The sequence below is a fragment of the Physeter macrocephalus genome, chromosome 20, assembly GCF_002837175.3.
Source record: "Physeter macrocephalus isolate SW-GA chromosome 20, ASM283717v5, whole genome shotgun sequence".
Lineage (NCBI taxonomy): Eukaryota > Metazoa > Chordata > Mammalia > Artiodactyla > Physeteridae > Physeter > Physeter macrocephalus.
Genome location: NC_041233.1, coordinates 78813527 through 78834648, shown reverse-complemented (window position 1 = coordinate 78834648; position 21122 = coordinate 78813527). Strand labels below are relative to the sequence as shown.

The following is a 21122-nucleotide window of genomic DNA, read 5'->3' as shown; positions in this document are numbered from 1 at the left end:
CGGTACGCGGGCCTCTCACTGTTGTGGCCTTTCCCTTCGCGGAGCACAGGCTCCAGACGAGCAGGCCCAGCGGCCATGGCTCACGGGCCCAGCCGCTCCGCGGCACGTGGGATCTTCCCGGACCGGGGCACGAACCCGCATCCCCTGCATCGGCAGGCGGACTAGCAACCACTGCGCCACCAGGGAAGCCCGCTACTTTTTTTTTTTTTAAAGAAAGATACCATCTGAAGATCTTTCCCATCTGTTTTTCATGTTGAGCTGGTAAAGTTCAGCATTTTCCTGTTGATGTTAAAATTAATCAGTTTGGTCATTAATGATATAGATCTTTGGGGCCATGTGGCTGGGTCTCTGTAACACGGACACACACACACACACACACACACACACACACACACACACATTCACATATTCACACTTGATTATTATCTATGACTGAGTTAACCCCCAGAAACCATACCTTCTAAACATCTGCTTTGTAGTGATCTGGATCATCTACTTTGATCAAAGCAGTAGTGTGACTTTCAAATTTCCCTCCTAACTTTGAGCTTTTAAAGCTTGTCCCTGTGTGTTTGTTATAAGGATGCTGTAAGATGGTGAAACACTCCAAACAGATGCCCTTCCTTTGTAACTGCCATGAATCTCTGCCTCTCCTCCAGAGCCTGCACAAGATTGATCACTTTTCCTTTCAAATTCATCGAAGCCATAGAAATGATATGCAGGCAGTTCTTCAGCCAAGTGATTACTTAAAAGGAATGAAATATGGAACAGAGTTTTCTTTTTTAAAAAACAATGTTTTAATTTTCCGTATAACAAAAATAATGGCAGCTTCATACAGACACTTAGGAAAATACAGGAATATCGAAATAAGAAAATATTTAAATATTTCTTTCCCTTATTTTTCCCATGCATTTTTAAACATAAGACTGTAATGTATATCAACATTTATAGCTTTCTTTTATTACATAACATTCCATCACTGGCAACTTCCCATATTATTTAAATTCTTTGTGATCTTTATTTTTAATTCCAACAGAATATGATGTAGTCGTGCATGCCATGAGTTACTTGCCCAAATCCCCTTTTAAAATTCATTTAGATTCTTGCCAGGTTTTCACTGTAGTACATTACACTGCATTGAATCCTTTGGATTCTAGTAGATGTGTGGAAAGATAAAAGTTGCAGGATGGAGAGGGGGAAAATCTCCAATTTTTCTTTTTTTTAAATTTTAATTAATTTATTTATACATTTTTATTGGGGTATAGTTGATTTACAATGTTGTATTCGTTTCAGGTGCACGGCAAAGTGAATCTGTTATACATATACATATATCCACTCTTTTGTAGATTCTTTTCCCATATAGGTCATTACAGAGTATTGAGTAGACTTCCCCGTATGATACAGTAGGTCCTTATTAGTTATCTATTTTATATAGAGTAGTGTGTATGTGTCAATCCCTGTCTTCCAATTTCCAATTTTTCCAATTTGTCTTAAAACCATCTTTCCCTGTTGTTACATACCAGAGTGAACCCATACATTTGAAAACGCTCTTACATTCAGGATGAAATACCACTATGTTGGCAGATTACCTAGTGATGATGGTACTAGATCAACCAAGAGGGAGTAAGCATGCTTGCAGCTAATGCAAAGGTAACTTTAGTTTGTATCTGTGGAGAGACAGGACCAAAGGCTCCACTGGCAAATACAGTTGTATGTTGCAGAACAGCTATGGAAAAGGGAAGAATTGTCTCATGGAGAAAAATACAGGTTTCAAAGCTATAGATTGGATTCGGTGCTTATCTTTTGGAGAAATAAATTGCTACAGGAATGGAAGCATCCTAACTCCCGTGGTTCAGGATATGATTTCCCTGATCATCTGCTGTTTATCTCTCTCTTACTTCAATTTATGAAAGGGAGTCCTTCTTAGTAATATGCCTTAAAGCATAAATATAAAGTTAAAAACAGTCAATAAAATGAATCGAACTATGACAGCAGTTACCAGCACTACAAAATCGTGCTTGAGACATTTAAAAAAATCAATATCTTAAAGCAACATTTATGAAAAAGAGAGTGTACGAAGGTAGTGTTGTGTGGTGATGGTCAGGACATGGATGATTTACTGCAAAAGCCAGACACAAACCCCAACTATTTTCATTTGACCTCTCTCTGACCTTGAATGTTCTAAATACAAGATTATTTATCTAATCTGAAATATAAGATTATTTTCTTCCTTTCAAATCAAATCTTACATCAGTTAATTTTATTTTAGATAAAAGACATCTTTTTTCAAGCCATGTTCAGTTAACAAAGGACAGATGGAGTGACACCTTGAAATAGTTTAATTGGGGAAGATATTTGATATAAAAGATGTGCTTACTTTTTAAGAAAATTTGTCCTGTTTTAAAAGTAGTTGGTGGATAGGAATATCAAGTAGCCCCTCTGCCTCATCTCTTTCTTGGTTTCCCAGCTCCAGAAGAAGAGCAGGACCCAAAGTGATGTCGTGTAGTCTGTCACGGACAGAATCATGTCCCCTCAAATTTATATGTTGGAGTCCTAACTCCAGAACTTCAGAATGCATATTTGGAGGCAGGGTCTTTAAAGAGGTGATTAAGGTTAAGTGAGGTAGTTAGGTAGGATGGGCCGTAATCCAATACAACTGGTGTCCTTATAGGAAGAGATTAGGACATAGACACACGCAGAAGGAAGAAGATGTGAAGACACAGGGAGAAGGCTCAGAGGGAACCAACCCTGCTGACACCTTGATCCTGGACTTCTAGCCTCCAGAACTGTGAGAAAATAAAATTTCTGTTGCATAAGCCACCCAGACCGTGGTACTCTGTTATAGCAGCCCTGGCAAACTGATACTGAATTTTAAGAGGTTAGACCTTATCTTTAGTTATTTAATAGATCTCAGTGAGAAAATAAAATTTCATAAATAGAACTTCCCATACAAGTGTATGATATAGATTGAAGGGCATAGAGTACAGTGTTTCCTTTTTTAATTTCTCTCAGTTTCTTGGTGGGGGCTTTTGTCAAAGCTGAGTCTAAACACCTGAAAAAACTCAGTAGAATTTAACCTAATAATCCCTGGCCTGGCAATCTGATGACCTGCTTGATGTTATGTCCAGTCTGTTAATTCCATGAGTCCAGGAAGTTCCCGCAGCACCCAGCACAGAGCCTGGCACATAGTAGGTGCTCAATAAATATTTGTCTGATGAGTGAATAAATAAATGGTTTGACCATGACTCTAAGTTATGAATAACAGAATTTGCATCTAAAATAGTTAGTTTCATTCTACATTCACAGTCACAAAATTTCACTGTATTGGGTATGTAATGGGTTATGCAACTCAAACTCAAATGCATTCATTATAAACTCCTGCGAAATATGTATAATTTTGATATAAATACCCCCTCATTCCTCCATAGGTTTGATTATATCAGATATCCACTGATTTCTGCTAACTCACAGGACAAGTCATACCCTGGAGTTACATAACATGTTCATATCTTGAGATGTACTTTCACACCCATCGTTGGTTTTGATTTCCACAACTTCCGTATGAGGTAGAAAAGGCAAACAGATTTTTCTTTGGAACTGGGCTTCCTTCAGCATTGATCCCCCAGGAACAGTGTCACCTTGACATCCTGAGCAATGACGGAGCTTCAGAAATAAGTTCAGCTTCACCTCATTCATTATGTCTCTTCCCTCATCTGTTTGCATTGGATGGGATCAAAGTCACAGTAGCACTTGCCAGCCCCAAGGTAATGAAATGGTGGTTGATTCTCTGCCTGTCCTTCTGGGCCTCTAGGACCTCCTGCTGTAATGCCCACAGCCCCAGCACAGCCCCGAGGGCATCTGTCCAGTGTGGGTGGCCCCAGGCTCCGGGTCGTGGCTCCCTGACTCAGCTCAGGTGTGCAGTAAGGTTGATGTAGCCAGAGTCAGCGCCCTGTCTGCCCTTGTTCCAGGCTGAGATGGCCTTAACTCATTCTACACACACACCCCTTGTTTCTGACACTCCTTGTTTATATCAAGGCCAAGGCTCTCTTGGGATCTTGAGCCTAAAGGGTGGGGTACCCTCTTAATGTTGGAGATCAGAGTACGAGGAAGCCTGGCGTCCCCACAAGAATTACTGTTTGCTCCTTGCTGTACAGCTGTGGAATCCAAGGCCGCCTCCAAGGTCCTGTGGCCAGTGTGGGAGCCCCAGGCTCAGGAAGGACCTCAGGAGGTCCAAGTTCTGGCCCAGCATCCTTTCTATCTTACCTGTGCAGAAGAATCACCTGGCAGATCCTTAAAAATACAACTTCTGGGTCTTCTGCCCTGAGATCTGATTCACCTTAGGTCTTCAGAGGGAAGGGTTTAGAAATCTGCATAAAATGCAGATTTAAATCCTAGGTGTTTTCTATGCAGGTGATCACTGGCCCAAACTTTGGGAAACAATGCACTCTAAGACCAATGCTGCCCAGTTTCCAAGATGGGTATTTGTTTTCAAAGACCAGGGTCAAAGGAGTTCCTTCTGGGTGTGATTATGCACTTTGTAGATTGCACGGGAACAATTATCAGCAGAACGAAATTTAACTAAAACGGGAGCGATAGTGTTCAAGTGAAACAGCCTGGGGTTGGTACCAGGTGAACTTCAGTTTTCTTGTGGGTAAACAACAGCCATGGAACGTGCTAGGTGGAGGAGGGTCGGGGGAGAGAGAGAGGGGGAGGGGAGAGGGAGGTGCCTCAGGCATCCAGGTGGCTCTCAGCATTGCCGGCCTATGCAATCAACTGGAAGCTTTAAAAAGCACCGATGCCTGGGGCCCCACCCCCCAGGATTCTAAAGTAATTATTGGAGATGAGGCTTGCGCATTGGGGTTTTTACAAGCTCCCAGGTGGCTCACGTGGGTAACCTGGGCTGAGAACTGCTGAAGAGAGGCCCCATCTTGAAAGAGGAGGTTTCAAGCAGAGCCTGGCTTACATTGGCCATCTGGAAAAAGGTAGTCATGGTGTTGTGATTTTTTAAAAAATGATTTTCAAAATGATGCTCCTATCCTTTTCTTCTTCTTCACCTATCTCTTGTCATATTTTGAATTTGCAACTTACCACGTATCTTTATTAATTTTTAATTTTTATTTTATATTGGAGTATAGTTGATTTACAATGTTACCATGTATCTTTCAAATATAACAACGTGTCAGGTGATGAGGAATGCCAGGAAAGCAAGAAAACAAAGGAAGAAACAGGAAGGACAAGCTGTCCCTCTTCCCGTGTCTAATAGTAAGGACTACCGACTAATAGGAAGGACGCAATGAGTAAGGACTGTTGGGCTAACATCACATGCGTGAGGGTCTTCCCATCAGAAGTCCAGCTGGAGGAGAGCATTCCACTAGTTGAGTAAATGAATATTCATCCTGCTCTAAAGAAAAGGCCACTGTGCTTTCTTATCCCATCTTAGGAAAAGAGAATAATTTGCTCTCATCAAACGCAGGCCCTCCCCCTTTTTGAAAAGACCAGCAGTCCCTTGACTCTGTCAGTGTTTCTCAAAGTGTGTTCCCTGGATCACCTATATCAGGGTCCCAGGGATGTTGGTTAAAATGCAGATGCCTGGACCCTACCCACAGACCTACAGAATCAAAGTCTCTGGAGCCTGAGGAACCTGCAAGTGTAACATCTCAGGTGCTTCTCAGGTACCTTGGCGTTTGAGAACTGCTGCTTAAGTGCTAAGCACTAGTTGTGCCTTCAGGCTCCTGAGGTGAAGATTCTGCAGGCAGTGTGCGGTGAGCAGTTCCCAGGGTTATTTTGGATGCTGTGCGGTTCACGCGAGGGTTCATTTTAAGCACGTAGATTAATGTCAACATAGAGGCTCAGGATCCTGCAAGCATTCACTCGTGCTGGATGCACTCACTCTTCCGTGTCGCTTTCTGCGGTGCTTCGAGCACACATGTAATAAAGAGAAAAGGAGGGCAGAGTCTACCTCCTGGTCTCAGCCTGGTTAGACGCTTTATTAAAAATCACAGCACATTGTTTTGGACACACTAGTGATTTACTGTCAGGGCATAGGATCTGCTGATTAGGAAGCAGGGTCTGTTGATGAGGAAGCATGCAACACCTTGATCATTATACTGGACAAAAACTCATGCTTATGCATCTGAGCACTGAAGTGCAGGAAAATCGCATCTGTCTTGTTCCAAATCCCTACCCCCCCGCCCCCCGTCCCATTCTGTTATGAGATTGTCATCAGTGTGTTAGTCTGGGCAATTGTCAAGCTTGGGCATTTGATTTCCATTGCTTTGATTTCTGGACTTTGACCCCTGTGACGCCAAGCCTGAGTGAGTGACTGAATTCCAGTCTAGACCAGCAAAGATGGAAGGTTGTGCTGGGGAGTTGGGGACTGAGGGTCGGGCGGGGCTCCTTGGAATCACATTTACCGTTTCCATGGAGGAGCATGGACTCATCTCCCACGTACACCTGTGCCCCCAAATCCCAGCCCTCCTCCGGAATCCTGTCTTCCCTCCTCTGTGAGGCTGTGAACCCGTATTCAGGTGCTCCCGGGCCTGGTGAAGGTGACTATCGAAATGTGGTGACCCCCATGGATACAAACACCGTTAAATAAACTAAGCACAGACACCCAGCAGAGAAAAACCAATTCCCCAGTCAGAGGAATTTTCCCAGAATGTTTAATCATTTCACAAACAGATCTGGGTTTCCTGCCCTTCAGATGCTCCGAGGTATTGGGTGTCAGGTGCGTGTTGAAAGGCCTTGGATGAGAAACACTTGAGTGTTAGGAACGAAGATCTCCAGCATCCTCTTGGCCCTTGAGAGAGTTCCCTGCCTGCATGACAATGAACTGCTTGAATAATTGCCATCTTTTTTCCATTTGCAGGGGACTCTGGCATCTCAGAACACAAAAATGATTTCATCCATAGTCATTTCACAGCTGATTGATGAGGCTAAGTCAGAAGAAAATGGGGCCGAGTTGCCTGTGCCGTGTGCGTATCCCGTGAAGCTGTCGCGGGCTGAGCGCAGCGGAGTCACTATTAACAGGGCCTTTGAGTTCCTTCCCGGTGGACTTGGAATTCAGACACCGGTGGGGGAGCGAGGACCTGCGACAGAGCCGCCGCGCAAAGAGGAGAAGCCGTGCGGTGGCTCCCAGAAGGGCTTTGCTTCCATCACCATCACGGCCAGGCGCGTGGGGCCCCCTGCCAGCACCCTGGTGTGGGAGGCTGTCGGGGGCCCGCTCTGCATCAAGTGCAGGGCCCAGGATGCTCTGCTTGGGGACCCCTCTGCTCTGGCTGGCGGTGCCGATCCCGGTCGGCACCATGGACCGTTCGCCTGTACAGAATTCTCCAGAAACAGCTCTGCGGTGGGGCTGAAGGTCCCTGAAGCCCACGCACGGCTGTGCGAGGGACACGAGTACTGGATCACCAGTGTGGACGGCAGGGAGGGCCGTTTTTCTCCGAGCACCCCACGGTCACAGGAGGGAAAGAGCCCGCTGGTGTTCAGCTCCTGTGTCCACCTCAGAGTGTCTCAGCCGTGTCCGAATTCCATCTACTATCTGGACAGGTCCCTCTCTGTCCCCATCGAGCCACCTCGACTTGCTGGCCCTAAGATGCACAGGTCCGTTCTGTCCCTCAACCTGCATTGCAGTTCACACAGATTGACACCAGATGGCGTCGATGGCACAGCTAACGGAGAGCCAATAAGCAGAGCCCTGAAGCTGGAGCTCACGGAGGGAAACCAAAACCTCCTAGGCCCTCGCTGGAACCTGGGTTTGCAAGAAAGTTTCTTGAAGGAAAACCCGTCGTTGGGGCGGGTACATTTGGGGACCGCGGGAAGCGGCATGTGTCCTTGGAGAGGCTCTCCTCCACTGGAAAATACAGATGCGGGAAGTAACCAGATCACTGTGAGAAAAGGGAAGCAGGACCGTGCAGCTCATTGTCACACCGGTGGTCATGCTAACCAACTGTCCATTCACATCCCGGGCTGGAGTTACACGGCAGGTGAGTGACACTCCCATCCTCCCTGCCACCAAGCGCAGACCCCTCCCCACGTCAGGTAATTGGTGTGATTTGCCAAGGCGCCTAGTGACTGAGTTTCTTCCACGTAACTTATTCCAAGAAGCAGTTCTCAGTAATTGCTTCATCTACGTCGCTCAGAGTTGACGGTTGATAGCTCCGTGTTGGTGTCTGGTTTGGATAGCTTTTCTTAGATGATACTTTTGTCGATTATGAAAGGCCTTCCCTCAAACTTTTGTTTCCATCAGGAGCTCCAGACCACATATAATGAGTAGGGGACTCTACCCCAAGTGAAGTTCATTTAGGCCCTTGTCATTCCAAAACAGGATGAGAAGAGCCAAGGGCCGTCCACTCCCAGATGTTTTGTCCCTCTGGTATGAACATCTGCACATCTGGAAGTCTCCAGAGTTCTGCACTTTTAACTTTTCAATCGGGTAGTTGATGTTGATGGGTTGGCCTCAGAAACCTAGACCACAAAGCTCCATAATGGAGTGTTTGTGTGTGAGAGTGTGTATAGTAATTATGGGACATTTTCAGAAAGAGGCAAACCTGGGACTCTCCACACCAAACAGCAGAAGCAGTAGTTTTCTGATTCTTTCGTTGTGTTTTCTGGGGCAACTCGGCTGGGATTTGATACCTTTCTGCCACTGCCAGGGCCAGGCAGAATTCCCAAGGTCAGCTGTCCTGGGCACCCTTTACCTTTCTTGGGAGATCGGGGGTAGAGGGGGGAGCAGGCCTTAGCCAGAAGCCAGATTTCTCTCCTTCCCTGTGTACACTTCTGCAAGAGATTCTGGTTTATGAATTAGTGACTTTCCACTTGGGGAAAATATTCAAAGATGATAGTGGTAAAATTGAAAATGTGGCACATGCATAATAATTTTACAGTGCAATGTTTGTCCATTAAAAGCTTTATTAATTAATTAAAAAGACTGTAAAACATTTTAAAGCTGTAATGTGCATAGAAATGTTAAATGATGCAATTAATTTTAACAAGTGTATATATATTGAATGCTCAGAGATTTTTAAGGCAATTTGACATGGCATTCAGACTGATTAGACTGTTGAATGCATCTGAGTCTGGCAGACTTATTGCAAGAAGGAAAACATAAGCAGCCGTCAGTGTTGCAAAGCTGAGCCTCACATTGGGTTTTAAAGACATTTCTCAAGCCAGCCATTTCTTCTTCCTTGTTGATGAAGAGGCTGGAAATATACGACCTACACTGTTGTATGCTCCCCCATTGAAGCATATCCTAGTCTTTGTGCTGTGTCTCACGGTATGAAATAGTAACTTGGATTTATAGCACTTTCACCAAAGGAGCCTTAAAAATCACCAACGCCAGATCTCAAACATTCATTTCAGAGGAGAGGAGCATATGAGCAGAGAAAATCCCCACGTCTTATTTTTGGCTTTGGGGCAGACAAGATTTTTGATTGTGACTTTGTGAAACGACTACTCCTATAACTGATTTTCTTAGGCAAAGAGCGCAAGTTAATTTTTACTTCCCATCGGCCGACTTCCCTCAGATTAGCTCTAATCCCAAAGATTTACCTGTGGAGCATTTGAGTGGCTCTAAATCACATGACCTCATTCTACCATTTGAGGAAGGAGATATTTATGGCGGCCAGGTCACCTTTCTTAGAGTTGCTGATCTATTATTTTCCAGCACGTTGAATGTGGACATGCCACACTAACTCTGATTCTCTTTCCTCATCTGGGTGACTAGAGAAGGGGTTGGATTTGGTGTTCAATTTTTCAAGCTTAAGGTCCCCTTAAGCTTGAAAAATTTCCGCTCTATTTTTCTGAGATGAAATCTATAAGGGAAAGAGGTTCCAGGTGACTCTGGGTCCCTCAGTCATGAAGTTCAAAGCTATAGAACCTTGGGCTCACTGTTTAGGACACGTGTCCATGTGTACAAATGCATGTGCATGCACACGCACGCACACATCCCGTACGGTTGTGCTCTCTCACTTAGAAACTAATTTGCAATGGAATGCATTTCTTCTCCGGTGACAAGAAAGCACTTCTTGTCCATGCTATAGAATTCTTGCCTGAAATTTATAAGCACAACTCACAGATTCTAGCTACCACAGTCTGTCCTAGTATAATCTACACAAGGCTTCAAGGGTGAGCTCTCTGACCTTCAGTCTTGACAAAGCTTTTAAACCTTAATGCGAGTGCTTTCTGACAGTGGCGACACTCATTAAAACTCCAAGGAACTGTTTGTATTTTCTCATCTGAAACTGGAATCTTGTCTGAGACATTCTGGACAGCCTCCTGTGGCTACACGTGCTGTTAGTGGTCATCACACTTTATAGTTACTGAATCTGATTCTTTGTATCTGAAAGATTCCGAAGTACAGAATGAGCGGTATCCTTGCTAGCCGACTTACATTCAGCTGCAAGGTAAGGTGCGGCCTGGGAGATTCTACACATGGAGGCAAAGCAATTGTATTCTTGAACGAGCCTCCAGGACACGCACCCAGAAAGATTGCTAAGATTAGGGAAAATGGGATGCCATCAAATGCTTTCTGCAGTGCAGATTGGCCGTGTCTGCTGGGAAGTAACATTCTTAACAGACCCAGAGGTACCTGTTCTCTTTTCAGAGGCTGAGGGCTTGTGAATTGGTTCCCTCTTTGTTCATTTCCTTGGTCCTTGTAAATTTGTTACTGACATCTCCACTGTTAGAAGCATCCTGCTAGCAGCTGCTAGATGGACGTTGTACAAACCCGTGCATCTATTGTAAGGAAGAATGTCACCACCACCATCACCACCATCATCATCAGTACCCACAACATTTCCTAGATGCCAAGCCCTGGGCTACTTCCATTGTATTTATTACTTTGAATCATTCAAATCATTCTGTAAAGAGAATGTCATTATTCCTATTTTGCAGACAAGACAACTGGGGCTTGACGAGTAAATAACTTGCCCAAGCCCACCTGGCCATGAAGTGCCAGAGCTGAGAACAATCATGTGTGTTTGGCCCGCACACTGCCATACTCAGTGACAGCCCAAAGTGGAGCAGTTAGGGTGGTGGGGACTCTCTCAGCAGTGGGCCCCATCTCCACTATCACTGTCAAAGGTGATGCTCAAAGACTGCTCATGGGCGTATAAATAATACCAGCATTTGGTGCCCAGTTACCCTGGGCAAAATCTATTAGGAGAGTAAGCTACACAGTTAATTTCTAACTCAACGTAACGAGCCATGCCATTTGATAGTTACAACTTATTGGCTCAGAAATCCCTCCCAGCCTGAAATCTGTTCTCCTGGTGTTCTATGGGATGTACAGTGTTGCTCTGAATGTTTCTCTCCTCACTGGGTGTTGCATGCCTAAACCAGTATTTTTTTAAAAAAATAAATGAATTTATTTATTTATTTATTTATTTTTGGCCGCATTGGGTCTTCGTTGCTGCACAGGCTTTCTCTAGTTGCAGTGAGCGGTGGCTTCTCTTTGTTGCGGAGCACGGGCTCTAGGCATGCGGGCTTCAATAGTTGAGGCACACGGCCTCAGTAGTTGTGGCTCGCGGGCTCTAGAGCACAGGCTCAGTAGTTGTGGCGCATGGGCTTAGTTGCTCCGTGGCATGTGGGATCTTCCTGGACCAGGGCTCGAACCAGCGTCCCCTGCGTTGGCAGGCAGATTCTTAACCACTGCATCACCAGGGAAGTCCTGCTAAACCAGTATTGACTTCGATATGTTACTTACTGCCAGTATCATTTCCTATTTGTGGCCAAGATCTGAAGCTTTCCCCTGTTCCTAAGACAACCAAGTAGGTAGAGCAAAACCACCTGATTTTGTTAGATGCTTTTGGAGAAGACACTGCTGAATGCACTGTTTGCCCACATCTGCCCCAGACACCAATGTTCTATGTGGACCCTCTGTCTTAGAATTGCTCTGGTGGCATTGGTCTGGGAAGACCCCAGTGGAGTTTAGTATCACTAGTGGCCAAAGGTGGGAATGACTGGAGAGGAAGAAATCCCTGCCAGTTCACGGAAGGAATGCCGTGTTTACTAGTGTTCTGACGCAATAATCTAACACGTTAGTAGCGAGTGAGGTTTATTTCATGAAGAAAGCACTTACACCACTCAAGGGAAGCCTACATGACACTGCACGTATACGTGCCGAGTCTACCAGAGAAGCCTGCGTGACACTCAGTTCCCCAAGCCCATGAAGATTTCTTGCTAGAGATGCCAGAAGACATTAGAGGAGGAACCCTTATTTTACAGCTGTGCTTTTTCTTCAATGATTAAGAACTGGGGTTGGCAACCTTTTTTTGCGGGGGGGAAAGGGCCAGGTAGCAATTAAGTTAGGCTTTGCAGGCCATGTGGTCTCTCTAGCAGCTACTCAACGCTGCCATTGTAGAAGGAAAGCAGCCAAAGACAATGCATAAATAAATGAGCATGGCTCTATTCCAATAAAACTTTATTTACAAAACAGGCAGCGGGCCAGATTTGGCCTGCCGGCTGCAATTTGCCTGCTCCTTATCGCCTATCCTCCAAGACAAAGTTTACCCTGTTTGCCTATGTTCCACGTTGGAGTCTCTGGAAATCCAGCTCTGAGACGGAGACGAATGGGCATTTATTGTGCAGTGCGAATGGCACTTGTGGATGGGAAGGGAAGTAGGTATGGGCAGAGAACATGAGTGTTCTGTGATGCAGTCATAATGAAGGTCTTAGAGGGCTCTGAATTGAGGGTGGCCCTTCGGAGTTATTCTGATTGGGGGCGAGGAGGCTGGCCTCTATAGCCCTGGGAAGGGGATATAAAGGGTGAGCCTTCCGGTTGCCAGAGTTGGGCTGGACTTCTGAGGACCGTCTTCCTGCAGGACTTCAAGCAACTGGGGGCAGGGTGGGTGGGCGGCTACATCCTTTATGCCCAAGGAGGATCTGAGTGCATCACAGCTGGCTCTTCTGCCGTTTAATCTACTCTCTCCACTCTGTGGCCTCACAGGTCTCTAAAACAAGTCAAGGATCTTGCAAGGCTGAACCTGGGGTCGTGGGGTGCGGACCTGAGCACTCGTGTGCAGAGAATTCTGCTCTCCCGCCCTGGATGATTTTCGGGTTTGTTTCTTTGTTTTTTAACAGGCACTCCCCAAATCTAAGCTCTTTTGATTCCTCTGGCTTTTGCACTCTTCACCGCCCCACGCCCCAAAGACGCCCGTTTCCCTTTCCGCCCGCTCTGCATTCGCCCCGCTATTCCCTTGGCCTAGGAAAGCCCCCTTCTCTCTTCAGCAGGTGCTGATTCTTCTGAAGCCTTTGATGATTTCTTGGAGGGTTGGTTCCTCCGGGAAGGCTCTCACACTTCCTGACTGGTCCTCCCCTTGACGTTTCATCATTCCCTCAACAAACGTATATTGAGCAATGGAGTGGGAGCGGTGACTCGGGACAGGGTGGCAGTGGTGCCGAGAAGCGGTCAGATTCGGGGGCCGTTTTGAGGGTACAGCCCGCGTGGTTGCCAACGATCAAGTGGGTTGGCGGCGCCCACGGCGACCATAAGTGCCCGCAGGGTATATCTAACCCTCTGCAGGTTCCTGAGGCCACTCGCCTCTCAGTGCTTCCCACCCAGAGGGGGACATTTCCGCCCCACCGCCAGCGCCTGGCCAGCGCTCACACCAGGACTGCAGGCTCTTCCGCCGTGGGAGTGGTTTTGAGGACGGGGCGAACAATCCCAGGACGGTGCCTTCTTCTTGGGGATTCGTTAAGAAGAGAATCGGGCCGAATGAGTGTGTGTGATCTGTTTTATCATTAACAGCAAGAGAAGCCAGGGAGTGTTAGAGTCAGCTGACAAATGGACAGTGAAATGGGACCCCTGGCATGCGGCAGCAGCTGAGAGCAAACCTCAGCCCAGGGACCTCCCGCCTGTTCTTGTAAATCAAGCTTCAGTGGAACACAGCCGTGCTCGTTCATCCACACGCGGTTCTGTGGCTGCTTTTGCGCTGCACGGCGGAGCTGAGGAGTTGGGACAGAGACCGGGTGACCCGCAAAGCCTGCAGTATTTACTACCTGAGCCTTTACAGAGCAGGTGTGCCAGCCCCGCTCAAGGGCGAGCTCCGGGTGACTTTGGGCAGGTCTCTTCCCGCCATGGTCTCCACTTCTTCCTCTGTGGAATGAGAGATGCAAACCAGATTCTCTCTTGAGCTCGCCTCTCCTGGTCCATTAATGTATTCATTTTTCTGGCCCTGGTTTTCTGTCACAATAGCTGTGTAGACGAGTCCAATTGTCAGGTAGGGGAGATGCTCAGAGTCCAGGGGCAAAGCTCTCTCCCCCTCGAGCCCCAGCACCCTGTTTACTCTGGGTTCTCCTCTGCCTTTTCTCACCGGTCCCTTCCTGGCTCCCTCTGATTCTTTCCTCTCCCTCCCCAGACCCAGGTGCTCACTAAGGCTCATCCTTGGCACGTGGCTCTCCTGCCTCTTTACACGTCAGCAGAGAGATCAGGCCTTTCTGTGTCACCCACCATCCTCAATAAGTGGTTGGGGCATGTGTCCAACTCGGGCATCTCCTACTCGTGCCAGACCAGAGTCCCATCTCGAGAGCCTTCCCTCACTCACATGACATGTATTGTGGCAGCCATGGTTACCAGGCCCTGGGTGAGCCTTTGGTCCCATGGAGCTGAAACGAAACCCAGGTGTGGTCTCCCCACCATTACAGTCTGGTGGGGACACAGACATCCAACTGAGACCCCTCAATATGTGTGTCATTATAGATCGTGGTCAGTGCTCTAAGGGTAGGAGAGGACCACGAGAGAGCTTAACAAGGGAGGCTTCATGTAGAAGAGGGAGTTTGTCAAGAAAATATTTCTGAGGGAGGAACTTTTATTTTATTTTTAAAATTTTCATTGGAGTCGAGTTGATTTACAATGTTGTGTTAGTTTCAGGTGTACAGCGAAGTGATTCAGTTATATTAATACCTATATTCATGCTTTTTCAGATTCTTTTCCTGTATAGGTTATTACAAAATATTGAGTAGAGTTCCCTGTGCTATACAGCTGGTCCTTGTTGGTTTTCTATTTTATATGTAGTGGTGTGTGTATGTGGTCCTCGAAGCATAGAAGTACAGGGACCAGCGTGTGTCAAGGTTTTGAGGCAGGGATGAGCTTGGCATTTTGGAGGAGCTGAGAAGGCCAGTGTGCCTGCAACAGAGCAAGTAGTGCCATGAGGCTGAAGCTCGAAGCTGAAGAGGTGAGCTCGGGAAATGGTTTGGGTTGGGGCTTTGAGACCAGAATAAGGATTTACAGTTTTCTCCTAACAGCAGTGAGATGCTATGATATAGTTAGTGTATGCTTTAAGAAGATCACTCTTATTCATTGGAAGGTGAGGGATGGAAAGGGGGGAGATTATTGCCATGGAGTAGATGAGAACCGTATTGGAGGCTTGAGAGGAGGGAAAAAGAGCCTGATGGTGGAATTCACAAGTCTTGAGTGTCAACGAGGTCATGGGGGAAGTGGGGGGATGGCAAGGTTGACATCTGACTTTCCAGCTTGGGCACTGGGAGACTTGGGGGCTTTTAAAAAAGACTTCATGTTTTTAGAGCAGTTTTAGGTTCGCAACAAAGCTGAGGGGAAAGTATAGAGGTTCCCCATATACCCCACCTGCACACATTTACAGCATCTCCTACTATCAGCATCCCCACCAGAGTGGCGTATTTGTTACAACTGATGAAGCTACACTGACACATCATTATCGCCCAAAGTCCATAGTTTTCATTAGGGTTCACTCTTGGTGTTGTACCTTCTATGGGTTTAGGAAAATGTATAATGACACGTATCCACAATTGTAGTATCGTATAGAGTCTTACTGCCCTAAAACTCCTCTGAGCTCTCCCTCTATTCCTCCCCCGGCACCCACACCCTGGCAACCACGGATCCTTTTACTGACTCCATAATTTCACCTTTTCCAGAATGTCATTTACTTGGAATCATACAATATGTAGACTTTTCAAACGATTCTTTCACTTACTAATACGCATTTAAATTTCTTCCATGTCTTTCCATTGTGTGACGGCTCATTTCAAGCACTGAATAATATTCCATTGTCTGGATGTACCACATTTTATTAATCCATTGACCTAAACAAGGATGTCTTGATTGCTTCAGTTATTAATAAAGCTGCTATAAACATCCATGTGCAGTGTTTTGTGTGGACATAAGTTTTCAGCCCCTTTGGGTAAATACCAAGGAATGTGATTGCTGGATCATAAAGTTAAGAGTATGTTTGGTTTAGTAAGAACCTGACAAACTATCTTCCAAAGTGGCTGCACCATTTTGCATTCCCACCAGCAATGAACGAGAGTTCCTGTTGCTCCGCGTTCTTGCCGGCGTTTGATAGTGTCAGTGTTCTGGGTTTTGGCTGTTCTGACAGTTACGTAGTGTATCTTGTTGTTTTAATTTGCATTTTCCCTGATGACATATGGTGGGGAGCATCTTTTCATTTGCTTATTTGCCATCTGTGTATCTTCTTTGGTGAGATATCTGTAAAGGGCTTTGGTCTATTTTTTTATTTGAGTTGTTTATTTTCTTACCGTTGAATTTTAAGAGTTCTTCCTATATTGTGAATAACAGGGGAGAAGGTTTATATCCAGGTGGGGAAGATGTGAGGAGGGGTGGAGAAGATCCCAGGTGCCATGAGGACAGGTTATGTTTGAAGTGTCAATGGGACAGGCAGGTGCAGATGGCAAGCTGGGAGTTGGACCCATGACTCTGGAGCCCAAAACAAAGCTCTAGGATAGAGTTATGGTTTGGGGAATGTTATTCCTAGAGTTGGCGTTTTATGCCACGGAAGTATTTGAGAACACCTAGGAGATGAGGACGACAGGAAGCGACAAGGGTCTGGGAATGCCGGCATTTAGAGGTCGGGCAGGAGCAACTGTGTTTCAACTCACTACCAGTACTGCAACCACCAAGGCCCCTGCTCTTGTTTCTAACGTTGTACTGTGTGTCCTGTGCTGTTCCATGTACTCCATGGGTTTTAATTCATTTACTCCTCCCTGAAAGTCCATAGGAAATGTACGTTATTTACGTTCGTTTTCCAGGCATACACGGCTAGTTGGGTGGGGGTGGGGCAGACTCCAGGCTCATGCATCTGGCTGTGGTCCGCGGCCTTCCAATGGTACCTCCCAGGCCACTGTTGTCACTTTTATGCTCAGATTTTCTCCTGCTCTTAGTAACGGTTCCCTTACCTCCTGGATCCCAGGCTCACAAGTTGGAGTCATCTTTGAATGCTTCCTTCCTCTCCCTTGCTGCCACATCAAGTCGTTGGCAAGGTGGAAAGTCTCTCATGCCCATCCCTTCTTTCCCATGTCTACAGCCTCTATCCTCACTCAAGCCTTTATTATCTTCATGAAATTTCTATGCCCAAGTAGATTTATCTTCCTGACTATAAAATTAATACATTATAGGCAACCGAGAATGACAAAAAGCAAAATAAAAAGCTCAGTCCCTTTAAATAATCACGGTTTATATTTTGGTATATTTTATTCCGTTCTCTTTCTATGCATGTCTATTTTTTTCTTACAAGTAGCTGAGATCCTGCTGTATATGTAATTTCCCTCCGGGTCTCTGCCACTTAGTGCTATACACAAATTTTTCCTGATAATAGCAGTACTTTACAAAGATAACTTTTATTGACTATGAAATGGTGTGTTTTATGGATGTATCGTAGTTTACCTATTTCTTCATTGTTGGTCCTTAAAGTAGTTATTCGTTTTTCACTTTTTGGAATCACATTAATGTGAACGCTGGGCATATGAGGCTCTTCTGTATACTGGATTATTTCCTTTTGAAAAAACAAAAATCCTTGAAATGGAATGTATCGAAAATGGAATGTATCGAAATCAGAGAGCGTCAGCCTTTTTAAGGTTCTTGACACGCATGCCAAATTAGACTTCAGGAGAAATCTAGGTGAGGGGCCTTTCTGTATGTGCTTGGCCAAGATTAGGTATTCGTTTGTAAATCTTCCCAAATTTCCAGATGAAAAATACCGCTCTGTTGTAGTTTGAGCTGGCATCTCTTCGGTTGCTAGTAAAAGGGAACATTTTGCTTCCTGGTTCCTGCCTCTCACCTTGACCTCGGCCCCCTCACCCCAGTGTTGCCTTCCCTCTCTAGGTCTTAGCAGGACCAACATTTGGGGCCAGATGATTCTCCGTGTGAGGGCTCTCTGTGCACATAGGATGTTTAACAGCATCCCCAGCCTCTGCCCATGAGATGCCAAGAGCCCTCCCTCCCAGTTGTGACAAACACCGACCTCTCCAGACATTATCTGGATTGGGGGAGAGATGACAAAATCATCTTGGTTGAGAACCACTGGCCTGCACTGTGCCCTCACCTCCTTATAGCCCCCTGTTACTGTGGCCACCTGCTCGGCAATTCTCATCACTCAGCAGACTGTGACGTACGTAGCCTCAGTGCAGCTTCCCAGTTCCATCTCTCAAGCACTTGACTCCCCAGAATATTACTGCCTTTCAGTGTGACGTACTTGCTATGTCACGGGGGCCATTTTTCTTCTTCTAGACTGCACCGACCTGGAGGTCAGGATCCAAGTCCGAGTCAATGGCAATGAGCTCTCCATGCCCAGCAGTGAGCCATGGAGCACAGCACACTTGCTCAGGACCTGGGTGCTGGGCAGAGGACAGGTCATCCTGATGACCCAACAAAGCCTTGCTGACGTCAGGGTCACTTAAAAGCTCCCTCCCTTTCCTTCTTCAAACCACCTCTCCCCATGGTCATATCCCAAACCTCTCTGGCCAGGAAAGGGTGGGGAGCCACGTCCAGAGGTAGGTTGTGAAAAGTAAAGTGAAGTCTATAGCATCCCCACTTCTTTTTAAAATGGAGGGAAGAAAGTCTCAAAATATTGTTTCTCTCCAAGAACTTAGTAAGAATAATCAAGTTTTGTCAAGGAAGAACTTTATTATCCTGCAGATGGTCAAATTTAATGTAAAGGACAGAAAATGTATGAACAATGTTGCAAAAACATTTTGAAGGGTTTTTTTGGGGGGGAGATTGTTTCTAGTCACTAGTTTTTTCCATGTTAGGTTGGAGCCACGTGAAGGCACTACTGTGGATGAAGTACCACAGTTCACGTAAGAGGCATTCTAGCGATCCTACGTTGTTCATGGCTGTTATCAGAGAGCGTGAAAAAGGTGTTCTTAACCAGGGGAGGGCGTCAGACACATTAGGGATGCTTTTTCAAACAGCCTGTGTTAGACCCTATTCTGGAATCTGAGTCAGTGCCTCCCTGCTTAAGAGCTCTGTTCTGGAGGATGTAAGGAAGGGAAAATAATTTTCCCTCCACCCTTCCAAGTTCTCTCTGGGGCACCTATAACAAAAGACAGATTAACAAGAGAAAAACAAAGAGAAGTTTATTAACATCTATTCCTCATACGTACATGGGAGATAACCAGAAGAAAATGAGTAACTCAAAGCAGTGGTTTAGAACTCTGGCTTATATAGCAGCTTCAACAAAGAACAGTAATTTTGTGGAGAAATGAAAAGACAAAGGAGAGCAGTTTTAGGCTTCCAAGGTTGTCAGAGTGGGAGGGTAAATATATGGGAGGAAACTAATGGTAGATAAAGGCTAGTTAGTAAAGTTTGTTATGTTGATTCCTCTGGTGTCATCTTCCTCAGTTGCCTTCAGCTCAAAATAATCCTTAATGCCAAGTGACATATTTTGGGGGTGGCATGTTCTGCTGCTCTTCAAGGACAGCTCTTCCCTGCAGGTCAGCATGTCCTCTTTACTGTGCATCCTCATTCTCACGACTTAGGGGTAATTCTCAGAGTGTTCAAAGTTGACGTCACCAAGAGGTCCTGAGGGCAGGAGCACAGCATAGGTATTCTCTTTGCAGGGAACACAGCCTTTGTCATGCCACTTGCAGTTAGAACCCGCTCCCTCAGATCCCTGCTCTTTCCCACTCTGATTTTTGTGATAAGTGCCCCGAAGGAACACTCAAACACATAGTCTAGGGGAGGAGTGTATAAATTGGTCCAGTAGGTGGTGGTTGTCTGTAGGATCAGAAGTTAAAGACAAACGCTACAAAAATTCAGTTTTTTAACAATCAGTTTCTCAGTTAGTTGAAGCATTTGCATACAAGGACTGCACCATTTTGGTCTTCTGTAGAACTACCTTTGTTTTCATTGTGTTTTGGTCTTGTGTCATAAGCCTACATTAAGGATGGGGTCATTCATATTATACAGACCATTGACATGGGCCCCACAAGGACAAAAAGAGGGAGAGTGGAGACTCTCCCTCTTCAAGAGTTGTGCATCTCCTGAGCAACTCGGATTCTTAACCTCTCAGAGCATTTAACCCTTGCAGCTCGTAATGTTTCTCCTTCTACATTATCTGTTAGACAATTCAGAGACAACTTTGGGGCCCATCTCTTGGAAATATGCAGAATGTTATGGTGATATTTGGTGCTCTGGTTTTGTCTTGTCTTTCCCATGTGCAAATTTATAAGTTGGCTGAAATGAAGGGAAAAAGTATAGAGTTTTACTTAAAATCTGCTCCCTCCTTGGACAGGGGGCTGAAGTGAAGGGCCAGGCTTGCAGTTGAATGAGGTGATATGGAATCTTCGGTGTCTATTCAGCAGAAAAATGGCTCTGGTGTTTTAAGAAGATAGAGGCTTATCCATTTTTGAGTATAGGTGGACAATATTTAGGTGATTTTGTTCAGATGGCCTATGTAGATAGTGAACAAATGACTTTGAGGTCCTGTGGCATCCTGTCTTGCACCCTTGCAAATACACGTGTGTGTGCAAGACCAAGTGACCCACTTCAGTTCAGAAACGGTAGCAAAGGAGCTGTGAAGCATGGAGCATCAGAGCCCAGGCAGCAGACTTTGGGAGAGGTGGTCCATAAAACGCACTGAACATCACAGTGTTGTGCATTTGGGAGACAGAGCTGAGGGAGACATCGGGGAGAATTTGTGATGATGTGATTGGTGGTCGCAAAGCCTGTCGTGATTCTCTCCACCCCAAGGTCTACCTTGGCTGTTGGCACTGCCGGTTGCACTGTGGTTTCTCTCCAGGTCTAAAATCATACATGAAAATGCTCCTTAGAATAGGGAGTAAATGTAATCAGTTTCTTCTTCAATTCAATTGCTTTTGTAATGTTTTTTCCGTCTCTTATTGAAAAAGTAAAA

General features: G+C 45.7%; 1 protein-coding gene across 4 annotated transcripts in view; it reads left to right on the top strand.

The window, feature by feature from the left end:
- The window catches only part of LOC102991696 (disintegrin and metalloproteinase domain-containing protein 12), a 698539-nt gene that overhangs the window by 159351 nt on the left and 518066 nt on the right, over positions 1-21122 (top strand). For all 4 annotated transcript variants that reach the window (XM_055081255.1, XM_024121217.2, XM_024121215.2 and 1 more), the window contains one exon: positions 6866-7982. In XM_055081255.1, the coding sequence (XP_054937230.1) occupies positions 6866-7982 (1117 nt within the window). The remainder of the gene's footprint in view (positions 1-6865; positions 7983-21122) is intronic.